Genomic DNA, 18992 nt, shown 5'->3' with positions numbered 1-18992 from the left:
TGGGAAGCTTTTAAAAACTTGCAAAAGGAAACTAAGAAGGTCATTAGGAATGAAAAGATGAATTATGAAAGGAAGCTTATGACTAATATCAAAGAAGATACTAAAAGCTCTTTAAGGTATATAAAGGGTAAAAGAGAATCAAGGATAGATATAGGACTAATAGAAAATGACACTGGAAATATTGTAATGAGAGATGCAGAGATGACAGAGGAACTGAATGCGTAGTTTGCATCAGTCTTCACAGTGGAAGATATCTGCAGTATATCAAACATTCAAGAGTGTCAGGGAAGTGAAGCATGTGCAGTAAAAATTATGACTGAGAAGGTGCTCAGGAAGCTTAATGGTCTGATAAATCTCCTGGATCTGATGGAATGCACCCTCAGGTTCTGAAGGAAGTAGCTGGAGAAATTGTGGAGGCATTAACAATGATCTTTCAAGAATCGATAGACTCTGGCATTGTACCGGATGACTGGAAAATTGCAAATGTTACTCCGCTATTTAAGAAGGGTGGGAGGCAGCAGAAAGGAAACTATAGACCTGTTAGCCTGACATCAGTGGTTGGGAAGTTGTTGGAATCAATTGTTAGAGATGAGATTACAGAATAACTGGAGAAACATGATAAGATAGGCCAAAGCCAGCATGGTTTCCTGAAAGGAAAGTCCTGCCTGACAAACCTACTGCAATTTTTTGAGGAAATTACAAGCAGGGTAGACAAAGGATATGCAGTAGATATGGTGTACTTAGATTTTCGGAAGGCCTTTGACAAGGTGCCGCACATGAGGCTGCTTAGCAAGATAAGAGCCCATGGAATTACAGGGAAGTTACTAGCATGGGTGGAGTATTGGTTGATCAGCAGAAAACAGAGTGTGGGAATAAAGGGATCCTATTCTGGCTGGCTGCCAGTTACCAGTGGAGTTCTACAGGGGTCGGTGTTGGGACCGCTGCTTTTTATGATGCATGTCAATGATTTGGACTATAGTATTAATGGATGTGGCTACATTTGCCAATGATACAAAGATAGGTAGAGAAGCAGGTTGTGTTGAGGAAACAGAGAGCCTGCAGAGAGACTTAGATAGTTATAGGGAATGGGCAAAGAAGTGGCAAATGAAATACAATGTTGGAAAGTGAATGGTCATGCACTTTGGTGGAAAAAATAAACGGGCAGACTATTACTTCGATAGAGAGAGAATTCAAAATTCAAAGGAATTTGAGAGCCCTTGTGCAGGATACCCTAAAGGTTAACCTCCAGGTTGAGTCGGTGATGCAGAAGGCGAATGCAATGTTGCCATTCATTTCTAAAGGTATAGAATACAAGAGCAGGGACGTGATGTTGAGGCTCTGTAAGGCACTCGTGAGACCACACTTGGAGTATTATGTGCAGTTTGGGGCTCCTTATTTTAGAAAGGATATACTGACATTGGAGGGGGTTCAGAGGAGATTCCCGTGAATGATTCCAAGATTGAAAGTTAATATATGAAGAGCGTCTGGCAGCTCTTGGGCTGTATTCCCTGGAGTTCAGGAGAATTAGGGGCGGATCTCATAGAAACAGTCCGAATGTTAAAAGGCCTGAACAGATTAGAGATGGCAAAGTTATTTCCCACGGTAGGGGAGCCTAGGACAAGAGGGCACGACTTCAGTATTGAAGGACGTCCATTTAGAACAGAGGGTGGTAAATCTGTGGAATTTGTTGCCATGAGAGGCAATGGAGGCCAAATCATTTAAGGCAAAGATAGATAGGCTCTTGATTAGCCAGGGCACAAAGGGCACGGGGAGAAGGCAGGGGAGTGGGGATGACTGGAAGAATTGGATCAGCCCATGATTGAATGGCGGGCCAGACTCAATGGGCCGAATGGCCTGCTTCTGCTCTTATATCTTATGGTCATCCATCTTTAGCCAAAACCAGAGTGGATAATCCACCTCAGATTCCTCCCAAGATCACTCCCATAAGAGAACCCAATATTCTGTCAATTCGATTCATTTCATAAGATTTCATAAGATTTTGAGAACTGGTCGACAGTTTAGGGCATGCAAAGGGACTAGACACTATCACAACTGTGTTGCAGTACGTGCTGAACCTCTGTTCAAGCCATTCAGTAAGTTACAACACAGCCACCCACCTATAAAGAAGGAAAATTATCTGTGTTTCTGTTCACTAGAAGCAAGACAGATCTAATCTGGTCCATCTATGTCAGTCTATGATCAATGCCCTGCAGTTATGGAAGGCATCATCAGTCTTGCCATGAAGTGTCATTAACCTGCTCACTGATCCTAGTTTGGGTTTGCTAGGACAACTACACTCGAGCCCTCATCACAGCCTTGATCTCAACATGGAACAAAGAGCTAAGTTTCAGGGATGAGGTGAGAATAATTGCCCATTACATCAAAGCTGTATTTGGTGTCAAGGAGCCCTGGTAAAACCGAATTATCTTCAGAAATCAAAATATTCACTGATGATTCAATTTTATGATAGCAGAATATAGCATTAATGGTAAGACTCTTGGCAGTGTGGACGATCAGAGGGATCTTAGGGTCCGAGTCCATAGGACACTCAAAGCTGCTACACAGGTTGACTCTGTGGTTAAGAAGGCATACGGTGCATTGGCCTTCATCAACCATGGGATTGAGTTTAAGAGCCGAGAGGTAATGTTGCAGTTATATAGGACCCTGATCAGACCCCACTTGGAGTACTATGCTCAATTCTGGTTACCTCACTACAGGAAGGACGTGGAAACCATAGAAAGGGTGCAGAGGAGATTTACAAGCATGTTGCCTGGATTGGGGAGCATGCATTATGAGAATAGGTTGAGTGAACTTGGCCTTTCCTCCTTGAAGTGACGGAGGATGAGAGGTGACCTGATAGAGGTGTATAAGATGATGAGAGGTATTGATCATATGGATAGTCAGAGGCTTCTCCCCAGGGCTGAAACGGGTAGCACGAGAGGGCATAGTTTTAAAGTGCTTGGAAGCAGGTACAGAGGAGATGTCAGGGATAAGTTTTTTTTAAGCAGAGAGTGGTGAGTGTGTGGAATGGGCAGCGGGCGGTGGTGGTGGAGGCGGAAACGATAGGGTCTTTTAAGAGACTCCTGGATGGCTACATGGAATTTAGAATAATAGAGGGCTATGGGTAAAGCCTTGGTAATTCTAAGGTAGGCACATGTTCGGCACAGCCTTGTAGGCCGAAGGGCCTGTATTGTGCTGTATGTTTTCTATGTTTCTATGTTTCATTTACAATTCCTCAGCGAGTGTAAAAGACCACACTTACACGCAGCTACAACACGTTGTCCTGATCCGACCACGGCCCAGTAGTGCCTCTACTTCCTCAGGAGAATAAAGAAATTTGGCACATTGACATCGAGCCCTACCAATTTTTATCAATACAACATAGAATGCATTCTTTCTGGATGCATAACAGCCTGGATGGCAACTGCTCTGTAATAAGAAACCAAACCAGCCTCCCTTCCATGGACTCCGTCTATACTTCTCACTGTCTCAGTACAGCAGCCAGCATAACCAATGACCCCATTCTGTCTTCTCCCCTCTTCTATTGGGCAGAAGAACAAAAAATTGCCTGAAAGCACACACCCACAGGCTCAAGGACAGTTTAACCCCATTGTTAACAGAACAGAACCCCTTGTCCAATAAGTTAGGCTCTTGACCTCGCAATCCCCGTCATTACGATCCAGCATTGATTGATAATCCGCACTGCTCTTTCTCTGTAGCGTTTACACTTCATTCTGCATTGTTTTACCTTGTTCTACTCAATGTACTGTGTAGTGATTTGGTCTGGATGAATAGTGTGCAAGGAAAGCTTTTCACTGGATCTTGGTACATGTGACAATAATAAACCAATTTGAATAAACCTTCATTTATTGGCCAGTAACTGGCTAGTAACATTCAGATCAGAAACTGGCCATCAACAGTATACTTTCAACATTTAACATGTAGAACTGGGCTGAGAAGTGGCAGATGGAGTTCAACCCAGATAAGTGTGAGCTGGTTCATTTTGGAAGATCAAATGTGAGGACAGAATACAGTATTAATGGTAAGACTCTTGGCAGTGGGGAAGATCAGAAGGATCTCGAGGTCGGGGTCCAGAAGACACTCAAAGCTGCTGCGCAGGTTGACAGTTTTGCTAAGAAGATATATGGTGTGTTAGAATTCATCAACCATGGGATTGAGTTCAAGAGCCGTGAGGTAATGTTACAGCTATATATGACCTTAGTTAGACCTCTCTTGGATTACTGTGCTCAGTCCTGGTCACCTCACCACAGGAAGGATGTTGCCTGGATTGGAAGTCATGCCTTACTTGGCCTTTGCTCCTTGGAGCAATGGAGGATGAGAGGTGACTTGAAAGAGGTGTATAAGATGATGAGTGGCATTGATCATGTGGATTGTCAGAGGCTTTTTCCCAGGGCTGAAATGGCTAACATGAGGGGCATAGTTTTAAGGTGTTGGAAAAAGGTACCGAGGGGATGTTGGGGTAAGTTTTTCCACACAGAGAATGGTGGGTGCATGGAATGCACTGCTGGTGCAGTGGTGGAAGCGGATACAATAGGGTCTTTTAAAAGTCTCTTGGATAGGTACACGGAGCTTAGAAAAATAGAGGGCTATGCGCCAAGGAAGTTCTAGGCAGCTTCTAGAGTAGGGCCTGTAATGTACTGTAGATTTCTACGTTCTAGACCATGAAATGTGCCGCTTATAAGGACTAACACACCCAAGGATGTGCTGGAAGCAGCCGTGTTCAATTCCTGCCACTGTCCACAAGGAGTTTGAATGAGACTGCGTGGGTTTCCCCAGGGTGCTCCGGTTTCCTCCCACATTCCAAACAAGTGCAGGTTGGTAAGTTAATTAACCACTGTGTGCTGAGTTGTAGAAACTGGGGATTGAAAAGAGAACAGTTCACAAGAAACAAGATGGTGCCATGTTATGGTCTCCATTGAGGTGGTGGCTCAGTCTTAGAACATAGAACAGTACAGCACAGTACAGGCCCTTCGGCCCACAATGCTGTGCCTACCCTTAAACCCTGCCTCCCATATAATGCCCCCCCCACCTTATATTCCTCCATATACCTATCTAGTAGTCTCTTAAATTTCACTAGTGTATCTGCCTCCACCACTAACTCAGGCAGTGCATTCCACGCACCAACCACTCTGAGTATAAAACCTTCCTCTAATATCCCCCTTGAACTTCCCAACCCTTACCTTAAAGCCATGTCCTCTTGTATTGAGCAGTGGTGCCCTGGGGAAGAGGCACTGGCTGTTTTCTTGATCGCTGGGATGGCTTTGGGGACAGAGAGGAGAGTTAGGGGTCAGGCTAGGATTTAGTGACAGGAATGTGGGGAGGGAATAGTAGACAGGCCAGTGTCTAGTCCTTTAAACATGCAGTACTCTGCTGCACGTTCAAAGGACAGTGACACAGACATGGGACATCCATGTTCTACTGTCAGCCGACAGATCAGCTAGGACAAGGAGCAGTACACCTCTCCACCCTTCGGTCATCGATGGATTCCAGAATCACAGTTCCTGCGGCCAAGAGGCACGAAGGGCTGGTGGGCCTTTAGGTACGCGAATTGTCAAGAATGGAGTTTGAGGCCTAGTGTTCAGAGTCCTGTTACCACAGACATCCCATCTCTCCCAGAAATTCCGGGAGTCTCCCGCATATGAATAGTGGCTCCCTGATGCCCGCAAATTATATACAATATCACGGAAATCAATTTTTTTGAGAGCGAGCGAGCGAGAGAAAGCAAGAGGGAGCGCGACAGCGACCACAAGAGAGCGCGCGCAAGAGAGCGAGAAAGCAAGCAAGAGCGCGATAGAGAGCAAGAGAGAGAGAGCGGGAGCACGCGAGAGAGAGGGGGCGGGTGAGAGGGAGAGAGGGCGAGAGAGAGCACGAGAGAAAACAAGAGCGAAAGCAAGCGAGAGCGCGCGCGCCATGGCAGAGTGTTCCAAAAAAATATAAAACATACGTCACCCCAGACTACACTAAAGTGTACCCCTGTCCCCTGTCTAATAGGGGTCAAAATAATGACAGTGTTGCTCGCTGCACTGTTTGCAACAGTGAGTTTTCTATTGCCCGTGGTGGGTTAAGACTGTAAAAGACATGTTGAGGTGAGTTTAACAGCTGTCATTTGTTCATTAGCATAGCTAACGTTATTTAAACTAGCTGGCTCCCTGCTAAGGAGCTACTCTATTGCAGACATCCCACCTCTCCTGGAAGTCTCTGGCAAATTGATGATGCTACCTCCGTGAAATGAGTTTTTGCAGTGGGGGATGTCTGTTACTAGCGAGTCTGGAGTTTGAAACCTAGTGTTCAGAGTCCTGTTAGCAGAGAATCCGGAGTTTGAGGCCTCATGTTCAGGTTCCTGTGAGCAGAGAGTCCAGAGTTTGAGGACTGGTGTTCAGAATCCTCATTTTTCATCACTGGCAATTCCTGGAGTCAATACCAAAGATCAAACCTCAATGGTCAATCAGAACCATAGAACCATAGAAACTACAGCACAGAAACAGGCCCTTTGGCCCTTCTTGGCTGTGCCAAACCATTTTCTGCCTAGAAGTACAGAAGTCTGCAAAAGCTCAAGTCTGTGAATCCGCTAGGAAAGTCAAAGCCCAAAATCTGCGGATCCTTGAGACCATGGGAAGTGAAAGACAACCTGCCGTGGGGTTGATGTGTGTATGTGTGTGAGTGTGTAGGTGGGTGGAAGGGAGTAAAGGGGCTTGTTTTGTTGTTGTTGTATTCTGTGTCATTCTAACAAGCATTGTGGCCATGCTATATTGGTGTTGGAACGTGTAGCGACACTTGTGGGCTGCCCCCAACATACCCTTAGGTTCTGTTGGTTGTTAGCACGAACAACACATTTCACTGTATGGTTTGATCTACACATGATAAATAAATCTGAATTGGAATGCTGAATTCAACAGGGAATGGGGCTACCAGCATTATTTCAAGAGCAGGCATAGACTTGAATGGTTGAAGAGCATGCTTCTACGTTGTAAGAAAATACAAAAAAAATATGAAAACAAAAATCCAAGATGAGCCTTACCTTGGGATCCACAATGTTTACATAGACATCCTGGTAAGCTCGGAGTTTAAATACCTGGGCAACAGTCTGGTCCACACTGATAGTTTCTGAAGGGAAAAACAAAGACAAAAAGGATAATTAATATAAATTTAATTTTACATTTAATGTCAATTCAATTTTATCTGGCAGAAAAAAAGATTTCTTTTTTTCTAATCACAAACAAGAGAAATTCTGCAGATGCTGAAAATCTGAGCATCACACACAAAATGCTGGAGTATGAACATATGAGAATGGAATTAAAATGGGAAGTGGAATTAAAATGGGTGGCCAAGGCCAGGGCCACCCATTTTAATTCCAGTTCCCATTCCAATATGTCCATCCTTGGCCTCCTCCATTGTCAAGATGAGGCCACACTTAGGTTGGGGGAACACCACCTTATAATCCCTTTGGGTAGCAACCAACCTGATGGCATGAGCATCGATAACTCGAACTTCAGGTAATGCCTCCAACAATCCCCCGCTCACCCTTTCCCATTCCCTTTTCCCTCCCTCACCTTACCTCCTTGCCTACCCATCGCCTTCTCATGGTGCTCCTCCCGCTCTCCTCCCCTTTTTTTCCCTTCTTCCATGGCCTACTGTTTCTTTCACAAATCAACTTCCCAGCTCTTTGCTTCATCCTTCCCCCTCCAAATTTCACCTATCGCCTGGCGTTTCTCTCTCCCCTCCTCCTACCTTTTAAAACTACTCCTCCACTTTTTTTCTCCAGTCCTGCCAAAGTGTTTCAGCCCAAAATGTCAATTGTGCTTTTTCCCGTAGATGCTGCCTGGTCTGCTGAGTTCCTCCAGCATTTTGTGTGTTTCTCTTTCTCTAACATTGTTCAGAAACGACTACAACAATATGATTTTGAACACAGATCTATCATTCAGTGACATTATCCCAAACTACTCTACACGAGCTGACCTTCTGCATTTAGGCACGGGTCTAAGGTCAGAGGTCGGGCAGCAAATCAATCCCTAACCAATGTCAGGGAGAGCAAATATCAGAGTGACAAGAGGGTTTTCTGGAAAAGCAGGATTTGGGGAAATATTTTAAATACTCCAGAGCAGAAGCAGCAAAATAATTCATGTAAAATAACTTAGGGGACAACAACTGGAGAGCTCACTACAGGCTGGCTAGGATATGAAATGTTCTTTTTAAAAGGACAGACAAAGTACAAGATTTATAAAGTGGCATCACAACAGCAGGAAGAGGTTAAGACTTTATTTCCTAGAGCACAGGAGAATGACCATAAGACAAAGGAGCAGAAGCCAGCCATTCGGCCCATCGAGTCTGCTCCACCACTTTATCATGAGCTGATCCATTCTCCCATTTAGTCCCACTCCCCCGCCTTCTCAAAATAACCTTTGATGCCCTGGCTACTCAGATACCTATCAATCTCTGCCTTAAATACACCCAATGACTTGGCCTCCACTGCTGCCCGTGGCAACAAATTCCATAGATTCACCACCCTCTGGCTAAAAAAATTTCTTCGCATTTCTGTTCTGAATGGGTGCCCTTCAATCCTTAAGTCATGCCTCCCCCATCATAGGAAACAACTTTGCCACATCCACTCTGTCCATGCCTTTTAACATTCGAAATGTTTCTATGAGGTCTCCCCTCATTCTTCTAAACTCCAAGGAATACAGTCCAAGAGCAGACAAACGTTCCTCATATGTTAACCCTCTCATTCCCGGAATCATTCTAGTGAATCTTCTCTGTACCCTCTCCAACGTCAGCACATCCTATCTTAAATAAGGAGACCAAAACTGCCCACAGTACTCCAAGTGAGGTCTCACCAGCGCCTCAACATCACATCCCTGCTCTATTCCTCTAGAAATGAATGCCAATATTGCATTCGCCTTCTTCACCACCGACTCAACCTGGCCGTTAACCTTAAGGGTATCCTGTACGAGGACTCCCAAGTCCCGTTGCATCTCAGAACTTTGAATTCTTTCCCCATTTAAATAATAGTCTGCCCATTTATTTCTTCTGCCAAAGTGCATAACCATACACTTTCCAACATTGTATTTCATTTGCCACTTCTTTGCCCATTCTTCCAATCTATCCAAGTCTCTCTACAGACTCTCCGTTTCCTCAGCACTACCGGCCCCTCCACCTATCTTCGTATCGTCAGCAAACTTAGCCACAAAGCCATCTATTCCATAATCCAAATCGTTGATGTACAATGTAAAAAGAAGCTGCCCCAACACGGACCCCTGTGGAACACCACTGGTAACCAGCAGCCAACCAGAATAAGATCCCTTTATTCCCACTCTCTGTTTCCTGCCAATCAGCCAATGCTCTATCCACGTATGTAACTTTCCCGTAATTCAATGGACTCTTATCTTGTTAAGTAGCCTCATGTCTGGCACCTTGTCAAAGGCCTTCTGAAAATCCAAATATACAACATCCACTACATCTCCCTTGTCTAGCCTACTTGTAATTTCCTCAAAAAATTGTAATAGGTTTGTCAGGCAGGATTTTCCTTTAAGGAATCCATGCTGAGTTCTGCCTATCTTGTCATATGCCTCCAGGTACTCTGTAACCTCATCCTTGACAATCAACTCCAACAACTTCCCAACCACCGATGTCAAGCTAACAGGTCTATAATTTGCTTTTTGCTTCCTTGTGCCCTTCTTAAATAGCGGAGTGACATTTGAAATCTTCCAGTCCTCCGGAACCATGCCAGAATCTATCGACTTTTGAAAGATCATTGCTAATGCCTCTGCAATCTCCACAGCTACTTCCTTGAGAACACGAGGGTGCATTCCATCTGGTCCAGGAGATTTATCTACCTTTAGACTATTCAGCTTCCTGAGTACTTTCTCTGTCATAATTGTGACTGCGCACACTTCTCTTCCCTGCCACCCTTGAGTGTCCGGTATATTGCTGATGTCTTCCTCAGTGAAGACTAATGCAAAACACTCGTTCAGTTCTTCCGCCATCTCTTTATCTCCCATTACAATTTCTCCAGCATCATTTTCTAACGGTCCTATATCTACTCTCACCTGTCTTTTACTCTTTATATACTTGAAAAAGCTTTTAGTATCTTCTTTGATATTATTTGCTAGTTTCCTTTCATAGTTAATCTTTTCCCTCTTAATGACCTTCTTGGTTTCCTTTTGTAAGCTTTTAAAAGCTTCCCAATCCTCTGCCTTCCCACTAATTTTTGCTTCCTTGTATGCCCTCTCCTTTGCTTTAACTTTGGCTTTGACTTCTCTTGTCAACCACAGTTGCATCCTTTTTCCATTCGAAAATTTCTTCTTTTTTGGAATATACCTGTCTTGCACCTTCCTCACTTCTCGCATAAACTCCAGCCACTGCTGCTCTGCCGCCTTTCCCGCCAGTGTCCCCTTCCAGTCAACTTTGGCCAGTTCCTCTCTCATAACACTGTAATTTCCTTTACTCCACTGAAATACCAACATATCAGATTTCAGCTTCTCTTTTTCAAATTTCACAGTGAACTCAATCATGTTATGATCACTGTTCCTAAGGGTTCCTTCACCTCAATCTCTCTAATCACCTCCGGTTCATTACACAATACCCAATCCAGTACAGCCGATCCCCTAGTAGGCTCAATAACAAGCTGTTCTACAAAGCCATCTTGTAGACATTCTACAAATTCTCTCTCTTGAGATCCAGTGCTGACCTGATTTTCCCAATCCACTCGCATGTTAAAATCCCCCACAATTATCATAACACTGCCCTTCTGGCAAGCCTTTTCTATTTCCTGTTGTAATTTGTAGTCCACATCACTGCAGCTGTTTGGAGGCCTATAAATAACTGCCATCCTTTTACCCCTGCGATTTCTTAGCTCAACCCATAAAGATTCTGCACCTCCCAATCCTATATCACCTCTTTTTAATGATTTAATATCATTTATTACCAATAAAGCCACACCTCCCCACTGCCTACCTTCCTATCCTTCCGATACTCCGTGTAACTTTGGACGTTCAGCTCCCAGAGACATGCATCCTTTAGCCAGGTCTCAGTGATGGCCACAATATCATACCTGCCAATCTGTAGCTGTACGACAAGATCATCCACCTTATTCCTTATGCTGCGTGCATTTAAGTATAATATCTCAAGACCAGTATTTGGTACTTCTCGCTTTGATTTCACTGCGACTTTATTGCACTGCAATTCATCCCAATGGCTACAAATTTGCCCCATCACCTGCCTGTCTTTCCTGACATCTTTACTGCTCAATATCTTAGATTTATTTCTGTTTTCCCCTTCCTCCGTTCTATCATTTCAGTTCCCATCTCCCTGCCAAATTAGCTTAAACCCTCCCTAACAGCTCTATTAAACTTTCCCACCAGGATACTGGTCCCCTTCGGGTTCAGGTGCAACCTGTCCATTTTGAACAGGTCATACTTCCCCCAGAAGAGATCCCAATTATCCAAGAATCTGAAGCCCTGCCCCCTGCACCAGTCTCTCAGCCACGCATTCGTCTGCCTGATCCTACTATTCTTGCCCTCACTAGCACATGGAGATTACTACCCTGGAGGTCCTGCTTCTCAGCTTCCTTCCTAACTCCCAGAAATCTCTCTTCAGGACCTCCTCCTTTGTCCTATCTATGTCATTGGTACCAACATGTACCAAGACAACTGGCTGCTCACCCTCCCCCTTCAGAATATTCTGGACCCGATCTGAGACATCCCGTACCCTGGCACCTGGGAGGCAACACACCATGCGGGTATCTCTATCAGGCTCACAGAATCTCCTGTCCGTTCCCCTGACTATGGAATCCCCTATGACTACCGCATTCCTCTTCTCCCTCCTTCTCTCCTGCACAACAGCGCCAGGCTCAGTGCCAGAGACCCGGTCACCGTGGGCGTCCCCTGACAGGTCATCCCCCTCAACAGCATCTAGAACAAGATATTTGTTGCTGAGGGGGACAGCCACAGGTGTGCTCTCCACTATCCGGGCATTTCCCTTCCCTCTCTTGACAGTGACCCAGTTTTCTGACCCCTGTAGCCTCGGGATGACTACCTAGGAATGAGAAGAAATACCAAATTATGAGGATATAGATAGAGAAAATGCAAGCAAGCTTTTTTCTACTGAGGTTGACTGAGACAAGAACAATAGGTCATAGATTAAGGGTGAAAGATGAAATATTTAAGGGAAGCCATGTAACGATTTGATCAGTATGAACATTATCCAAGGCTAACTTTTCACTGAATGTACATGTGACAATAATAAATCAATACCAATAAGCCTTCAGCTATGTGTCAGTACCTGGTGAGTAATACTCATGTTATAGGAATGCCAGAATTGGCAAAGTGACCGATAGCGATCAGCACAAGGAAGTGTAAGGTCATGCACTTTGGCAGAAGGAATAAAGGTGTACACTATTTTCTAAAATGGGAGTAAATCCAGAAAGAGGTATAAGGGGTCTTGGGAATTCTTGTGCAGGATTCCCTGAAGGTTAACTTGCAGGTTGAGTCTGTGGTGAGGAAGGCAAATGCAATGTTAGCATCCATTTTGAGAGGATCAGAATATGAAAGCAAAAATGTAATGTTGAGGCTTTATAAAGCATCGCTCAGACCACACTTGGAGTATTTTGAGCAGTTTTGGGCCTCTTATCTGAGAAAAGACATGCTGGCAATGGAGAAGGTCCAGAGGAGGTTCATGAGAATGATCCAGGAATGAAAGGAGAAAAAACTGATGGCCCTGCACCAGTACTCACTGGAATTAAGAGAATGAGGGGGGAATCTCATTGAAACCCATCAAATATTGAAAGGCCATGAAAGGACATGGAGAGGATTTTCCAGTAGTGGGAGAGTCCATGACCAGAGGGCACAGCCTCAGTCCCTTTAGAACTGATAGGTTTTTGATTAGTAAGGGTGTCAATGATTACGGAGAGAAGACAGGAGAATGGGGTTGAGAGGGATAATAAATCACCCGTGATCAAATGGCGGACCAGACTTGATGGGCCAAATGGCCAAATTCTGTTCCTATGTCTTGTGGAGATTAGGAGGAATTTCTTTAGTCAGAGATTAGTGAATCAGTGGAATTCATTTCCTAATATGGCTGTGGACACCAAATTATTAGATATATTTAAAGCGGAGGTTGATATGTTCTTGGTCTGTAAAGGCATTATGGGTTACGTAGACAAGACAGGAGAGTGGGGTTGAGAGGGAAAATAAATCAGCCATGATGGAATGGCAGAGCAGACTCAATGGGCTGAATGGCCTAATTCTGCCCCTACATCTTATTGCCTTATGACTGTTAGCGGGTCAGATACATGTTACACTCAGTTTTAATAATGATTATCCCACCTTTAAACACTGTTCTCAAACTAAAATCCCACCATTCCAACCACTACTACAACCACGCAAAGGAAATCAAGCCATTACCTTTCTGCAGATCTTCTCTCAATGACTTCACCTGCAGAAGAAGAGGGCTGCAAAGGGAGATCACAAGAGTATTGAGCAACAAGCAGAGAACGAAGAAGGATGTCAAATGTCAACCCCCCCCCCACCGCCCCAGACATGTCATACTGTGGAAATTGTAGACTCTACAATATCAGATTCAGTTTCATTTAAACTCCTCTGACCCCTCTGGGGTCCCTGGCCTTGCCCTCCTAAGGCTGTATGTTAGATCCAATATCACATGTTCCTGCAGCAGACCCCAAAACCCAAATCAATCCCAGCCCCCTACCAGATGATTGCAATGGACCATAATGCACCAGCAATGCATTCTCTGCGAATTACTGCAATTAATAAAAGTAGCTGCAACTCTTCCCCAATCTTGTCCGTGTCATCCTCAATTCTGTCAACATTTAGAAATTCATCTCACAGTCTGCAGGCCAAGTTAATGGAAGTAAATTTTTTAACTGAAACGTTTCTCTGGCAAAAATGCGTTTTGAAAGTGCAGCCTCTGTTGTGAGACAGGAAATACAGCAGCCAGTTTCTACTCAAGCTCCCACTAATATAATCCCTACAAAATCTCCTGGTGACATTGGCTGAGGGAGGAGTGTTTACCAGGAGATGACATCAGGAATGAGGACTCAGTGATTTCCCCAGAGAGAAGCTCTGCTGACAGAAATTTTGGAGATTTTAATGCAGCCTGACTCCTATTTCAGTGAGATTATGAAGTCTTCCACTTTAACAAGTTTCACAAATGATCCCTGTTGGCATTGTAGAGCAGATTTATTTATTTATTTTTATTTAGAGATACAGCACAAATTAAACACATTTGGAGTATTCTGTGCAGCTCTGGTCACCTGCCTATAAGAAAAATACCAATAAGATTGAAAGAGTGCAGAGAAAATTTTCAAGGATGTTGCTGTAACCTGAGGATCTGAGTTATAGGAAAAGGTTGAATAGGTTAGAACTTTATTCCCTAGATTATAGGAGAATGAGGGAAGATTTGGTAGAGCCATACAAAATTATGAGGGGTATAGATAGCATAACTATAAGCAGGCTTTTTCCACCAAGGTCGAGTGAGACCAGAACTAGAGGTCATAAGTTAAGGGTGAAAGGTGAAATGTTTAAAGGGGCAACTTCTTCACTCAGAGGACAGTGCCAGTGTGGAATGAGTTGCCAGCGGAAGAGGTGGATGCAGGTTCAATTTCAACATTTAAGAGAAATTCAGACAGGTACATGGCTGGGAGAGGTATGGAGGACTATGGTCCAGATGCAGGTCAATGGGAGTAGACAGAATGGTAGTTCAGCATGAACAAGATGGGCAAAGGGTCTGTTTATGTACTGTAATGCTCTATGACTCTAGCACTCACACCGATATGCATCCAGACTGGACAACATTCAAGAATGGGCTATCATGGGAAAAGTGCCTGACAATGACCATCTTGATCTCCAACAGGAGTGAATTTGATCATCGATCCTTGGTAAACAATGTATTACTATTACAGAGCCTCCTGCCACCAACAGCTTGGGAGTCAGAAACTCCACAGGTACAAGTCAGGGGTGCGATGGAACACTCTCTACTTGGCTGGGGGAGTGTGGCTTCCACCACACTGACGAAGCTCGTCACTAGCCAGGAGAAAGCAGACCCTGTACATCACTGTGCACTGACCCAGCAGCCCCCGAATCTGCAACCTTCATCACCACAAAGGACACAGGCAGCAGCCACACGAAACACCACCGCCGCACCGCCATCTGCAGGCCGCCACACCGCCATGCGTTGGCAATATCTTGTTGTCTCATGGATGCCAAAACTAAATTAACTCTTTAAACCGTTTATAACAGTTCTTTAAAATGGTACCAACCTGTATTCGTCATTGACATATGCAATCTCCACAATGTCACCAAGTCTCACCTGGGGAAAGACCTTGGGGTTCACCATCAGTTCATAGTCTACGAGAAACAGAAAGACAACATAAGACAATAAGACATAGGAGCAGAATTAGACGATCTGGCCCATCAAGTCTGCTCCACCATTCAATCACGGCTGATCGTATTTTTCTATCTCCTCTTCAACCCCAGTTCCCGGCCTTCTGCCTGTAACCTTTGATGCCATGTCCAATCAAGAACCTATCAATCTCTGCCTTAAATACACCCAACGACTTGGCCTCCACAGCTGCATGTAGCAACAAGTTCCACAAATTCACCAGCCTTTGGCTAAAGAAATTTCTCTGCATCTCTGTTTTGAAAGGGCACCCCTCTATCCTGAAGCTGTGCCCTCTTGTCCTAGACTCTCCCACCATGGGAAACATCCTTTCCACATCTACTCTGTCTAGGCCTTTCAACATTCAAAAGGTTTCAACGAGATCCCCCCTCATCCTTCTGAATTCCAGTGAGTACAGACCCAGAGCCATCAAACATTAACACAAGGAATTCTGCAGATGCTGGAAATTGCTTTCACCAGCAACTTTGATGTGTGTTGCCATCAAACATTCCTCATATGATACCCTTTCATTCCTGGAATCATCCTGTGAACCTCCTCTGGACCCTCTCCAATACCAGCACATCTTTTCTAAGATGAGGGGCCCAAAAACGTTCACAATACTCAAGGTGAGGCCTCACCAGTGCCTTATAAAGCCTCAGCATCACATCCTTGCTCTTATATTCTAGACCTCCTGAAATGGATCCTAACATGGCATTCGCCTTCCTCACTACCTACTCAAACTGCAAGTTAACCTTCAGGGTGTTCGGCACAAGGACTCCCAAGTCCCTCTGCATCTCAGATTCCTGGATTTTCTCCCCATTTAGAAAATAGTCCACAGATTTATTTCTACTACCAAAGTGCATGTCCATGCATTTTCCACCATTGTATTTCATTTGCCACTTTCTTGTCCATTCTCCTAATCTGTCTCAGTCCTTCTGCATCCTCCCTGTTTCCTCAACATTACCTGCCTCTCCACCAATCTTTATATCATCTGCAAGCTTGGCAATAAAGCCATCTATTCCATCATCTAAATCATTTATATACAGCATAAAAAGAAGTGGTCCCAACACCAACCCCTGTGGAACACCACTAGTCACTGGCAGCCAACTGGAAAAAGATCCTTTTAATCACAATCGCTGCCTCCTACCAATCAGCCAATACTCTAACCATGTTAGTAACTTCCCTGTAATACCATGGGCTTTTAACTTGGTAAGCAGCCTCATGTATGGCACCTTGTCAAAGGCCTTCTGAAAGTCCAATACACAACCTCCACTGCAACCCCTTCATCTATCCTACCTGTAATCTCCTCAAAGAATTACAACAGGTTCTTCAGGCAGGATTTTCCCTGAAGGAAACCATGCTGACTTTGCCCTATCTTATCTTGTGTCACCAAGTATTCCATTACCTTAACAATTGACTCTAACATTTTCCCAACCACTGAGGTCAGGCTAACTGGTCTATAACTTCCTTTCTGCTGCCTTCCTACTTTCTTAAAAAGTGGAGTAACATTTGTAATTTTCCAGTCCTCTGGCACCATGCCAGAGTCCAATGATTTTTGAAAGATCATTTCTAATGCCACCACAATCTCTAACACTATATCTTTCAGAACCCTAGGGTGCCGTTCTTCTGGTCCGGGTGACTTAACTACCTTTAAGTCTTTCAGATTTTTTTTAGCACCCTCTCTCTTGTAACAGCAATTGCACCAGCTTCTCTTCCTTCACACACTATGACATCAGGCAAACTGCTAGTGTCTTCCACAGTGAAGAATGACGCCAAATACTCATTTTGTTCATCAGCCATCTTCTTGTCCCCCATTATTACTTCTCCTGCCTAATTTTCTAGTGGTCCTATATCCACTCTCATTTCTCTTATATTTTTAACATACTTGAAAAGACTTTTACTATCCACTTCGATATTATTTGCTAGCTTGCTTTCAAATTTCATTTTTTCTCTTCTAATGATTTTTTTAGTTGCTCTCTGTAGGTTTTTAAAAACTTCCCTAATCCTCTATCTTCCCACTAATTGCACTTTCTTTTGCTTTTACAATAGCCTTGACTTCCCTTGTCAACCACTGCTGTACTATTCTACTATTTAAGTATTTCTTCATTTTTGGAATACACATGACCTGCACCTTCCTCACTTTTCCCAAAAACGCACGACAACATGAAACAAGTCATCTGTCCATTCATCACACTTTTCCCACACATAGCAAACAATCATCTTCCATATTTTATTTTTTTTGTTTGGAGAGGAATAGTTCTGTAACTATCTCCTGACACCAACCCTGGCCCACAACTACCACCACTCCCCATCTTTTCGCAAGTGCCAAAAGGTAAGCAAAATGGCTCTTGATTACAGTTCACTGTAATGTTATCCAACCTTCAAACTGTGATCTTATTTGCATTTAGCTCCACGGTAAAAGAGATGAAAAGAAAATCACTCAGCACCTCAGAGGAATTGAACAGATAAAGCTGAATGGTAAGAGTCTCCATAGTGAAATTGTCTTCTGGCATTCATCCCTTCAGCTGAACAGGTATCAGATGTGCTGTGGAGTTATTGCCCGGTGAGGAACCATGAATTCTAAAGTAAGTGGAGGCTGGGATCTGCACTCACACTGTCCTTGGGGTTACATATGCTTCAAGTTTTAGAGTTTATTTTGATATAGAGTCAGAGGTAAAGAAGAAGCAGTATCACTGGGAGCAGCGTAGGTGGCTAAACTACATTGTCAGTTTTGCGAAGTAAAAATTCTAGTGTTGTCAGCAGTGACTAGAAGGGTCCACAGAGCTATCTGATAGGATTGGCAGCCAGGCAGATTGGTGACAGTACACAGGATGCTGAGCAGTGGGGTATATTGGGCAATAACAGTTAATGAAAAACAAATCCAAGAATCTGGAGGGGGCAGACGAACAGGGCCACATGTGTTTCTAGCCCAAGATAGTGCGCCGTATAACCATCCTTTTCACACTTCCTCCTTCTCAACTCCAAACACTCCTCTCAGATCTGTATCCTTTCCTCGGCCTCTCTCCTGTTCTCCATCCCCACCCGGTCAGCCCCTCCTGATCACTCTTTCCCTTCCCCTTCTTTCCCCCTCTTGCATTGCAATCCCACCAACTCCATTCTCACCACTGCCTGCGAATCCCTTTTTGTGAATCCACAGTTTGTAGACCCTGTTGGTTCTCATTCTGGCAGCCGGCTAGCGCAGCCTGTATCACTCCGGAGGTCTGTTCAGGGGCACATCAGTACGGCATCCAACAGTTTCCGGGCAAAATGGTTCCGGCCGCCCGCTCTCCCTCACGTGATCCAAATCGATTCTCCTTCACGTGACCTGGAGATGGCGCCGGCGGGCGGCGGCGGTTGCGGGAGACTTTAGGCCGGCAGGAGGAGCCTTTGTGCCGGCAATCGAGTTTCCAAACCCCTTCTCTGTACTTTGGGAGAGTTATAACCACTGTTGTATTCATTGGAATAACATGGTGCCATAACAACAACCTTTCCCTCAACGTCAGAAACGCAAAAGAGTTGTCTATATCAAGCAACACACAGAAAACGCCTGCTGCGTTCCACCAGCATTTTGTGAGTAAAGG

At 44.4% G+C, this 18992-nt stretch overlaps 1 protein-coding gene across 8 annotated transcripts in view; it reads right to left on the bottom strand.

The window, feature by feature from the left end:
* depdc5 (DEP domain containing 5, GATOR1 subcomplex subunit) overlaps nucleotides 1-18680 on the bottom strand; it is a 234001-nt gene extending 215321 nt beyond the window's left edge. For all 8 annotated transcript variants that reach the window (XM_072243711.1, XM_072243716.1, XM_072243712.1 and 5 more), the window contains exons 1-4: nucleotides 18535-18680; nucleotides 15293-15380; nucleotides 13419-13465; nucleotides 7040-7125 (exon numbers count right to left, since the gene is read on the bottom strand). In XM_072243711.1, coding sequence (XP_072099812.1) covers nucleotides 7040-7125; nucleotides 13419-13465; nucleotides 15293-15380; nucleotides 18535-18592 — 279 coding nt within the window. In that variant the 5' untranslated portion in view covers nucleotides 18593-18680. The remainder of the gene's footprint in view (nucleotides 1-7039; nucleotides 7126-13418; nucleotides 13466-15292; nucleotides 15381-18534) is intronic.
* Between the last annotated feature and the right edge of the window lie 312 nt (nucleotides 18681-18992).

Source organism: Mobula birostris, chromosome 25 (assembly GCF_030028105.1).
Source record: "Mobula birostris isolate sMobBir1 chromosome 25, sMobBir1.hap1, whole genome shotgun sequence".
Classification (NCBI taxonomy): Eukaryota; Metazoa; Chordata; class Chondrichthyes; order Myliobatiformes; family Myliobatidae; genus Mobula; species Mobula birostris.
Note: the sequence above shows the minus strand (reverse complement) of the source record. Positions and strands in the feature narration are given on the sequence as shown.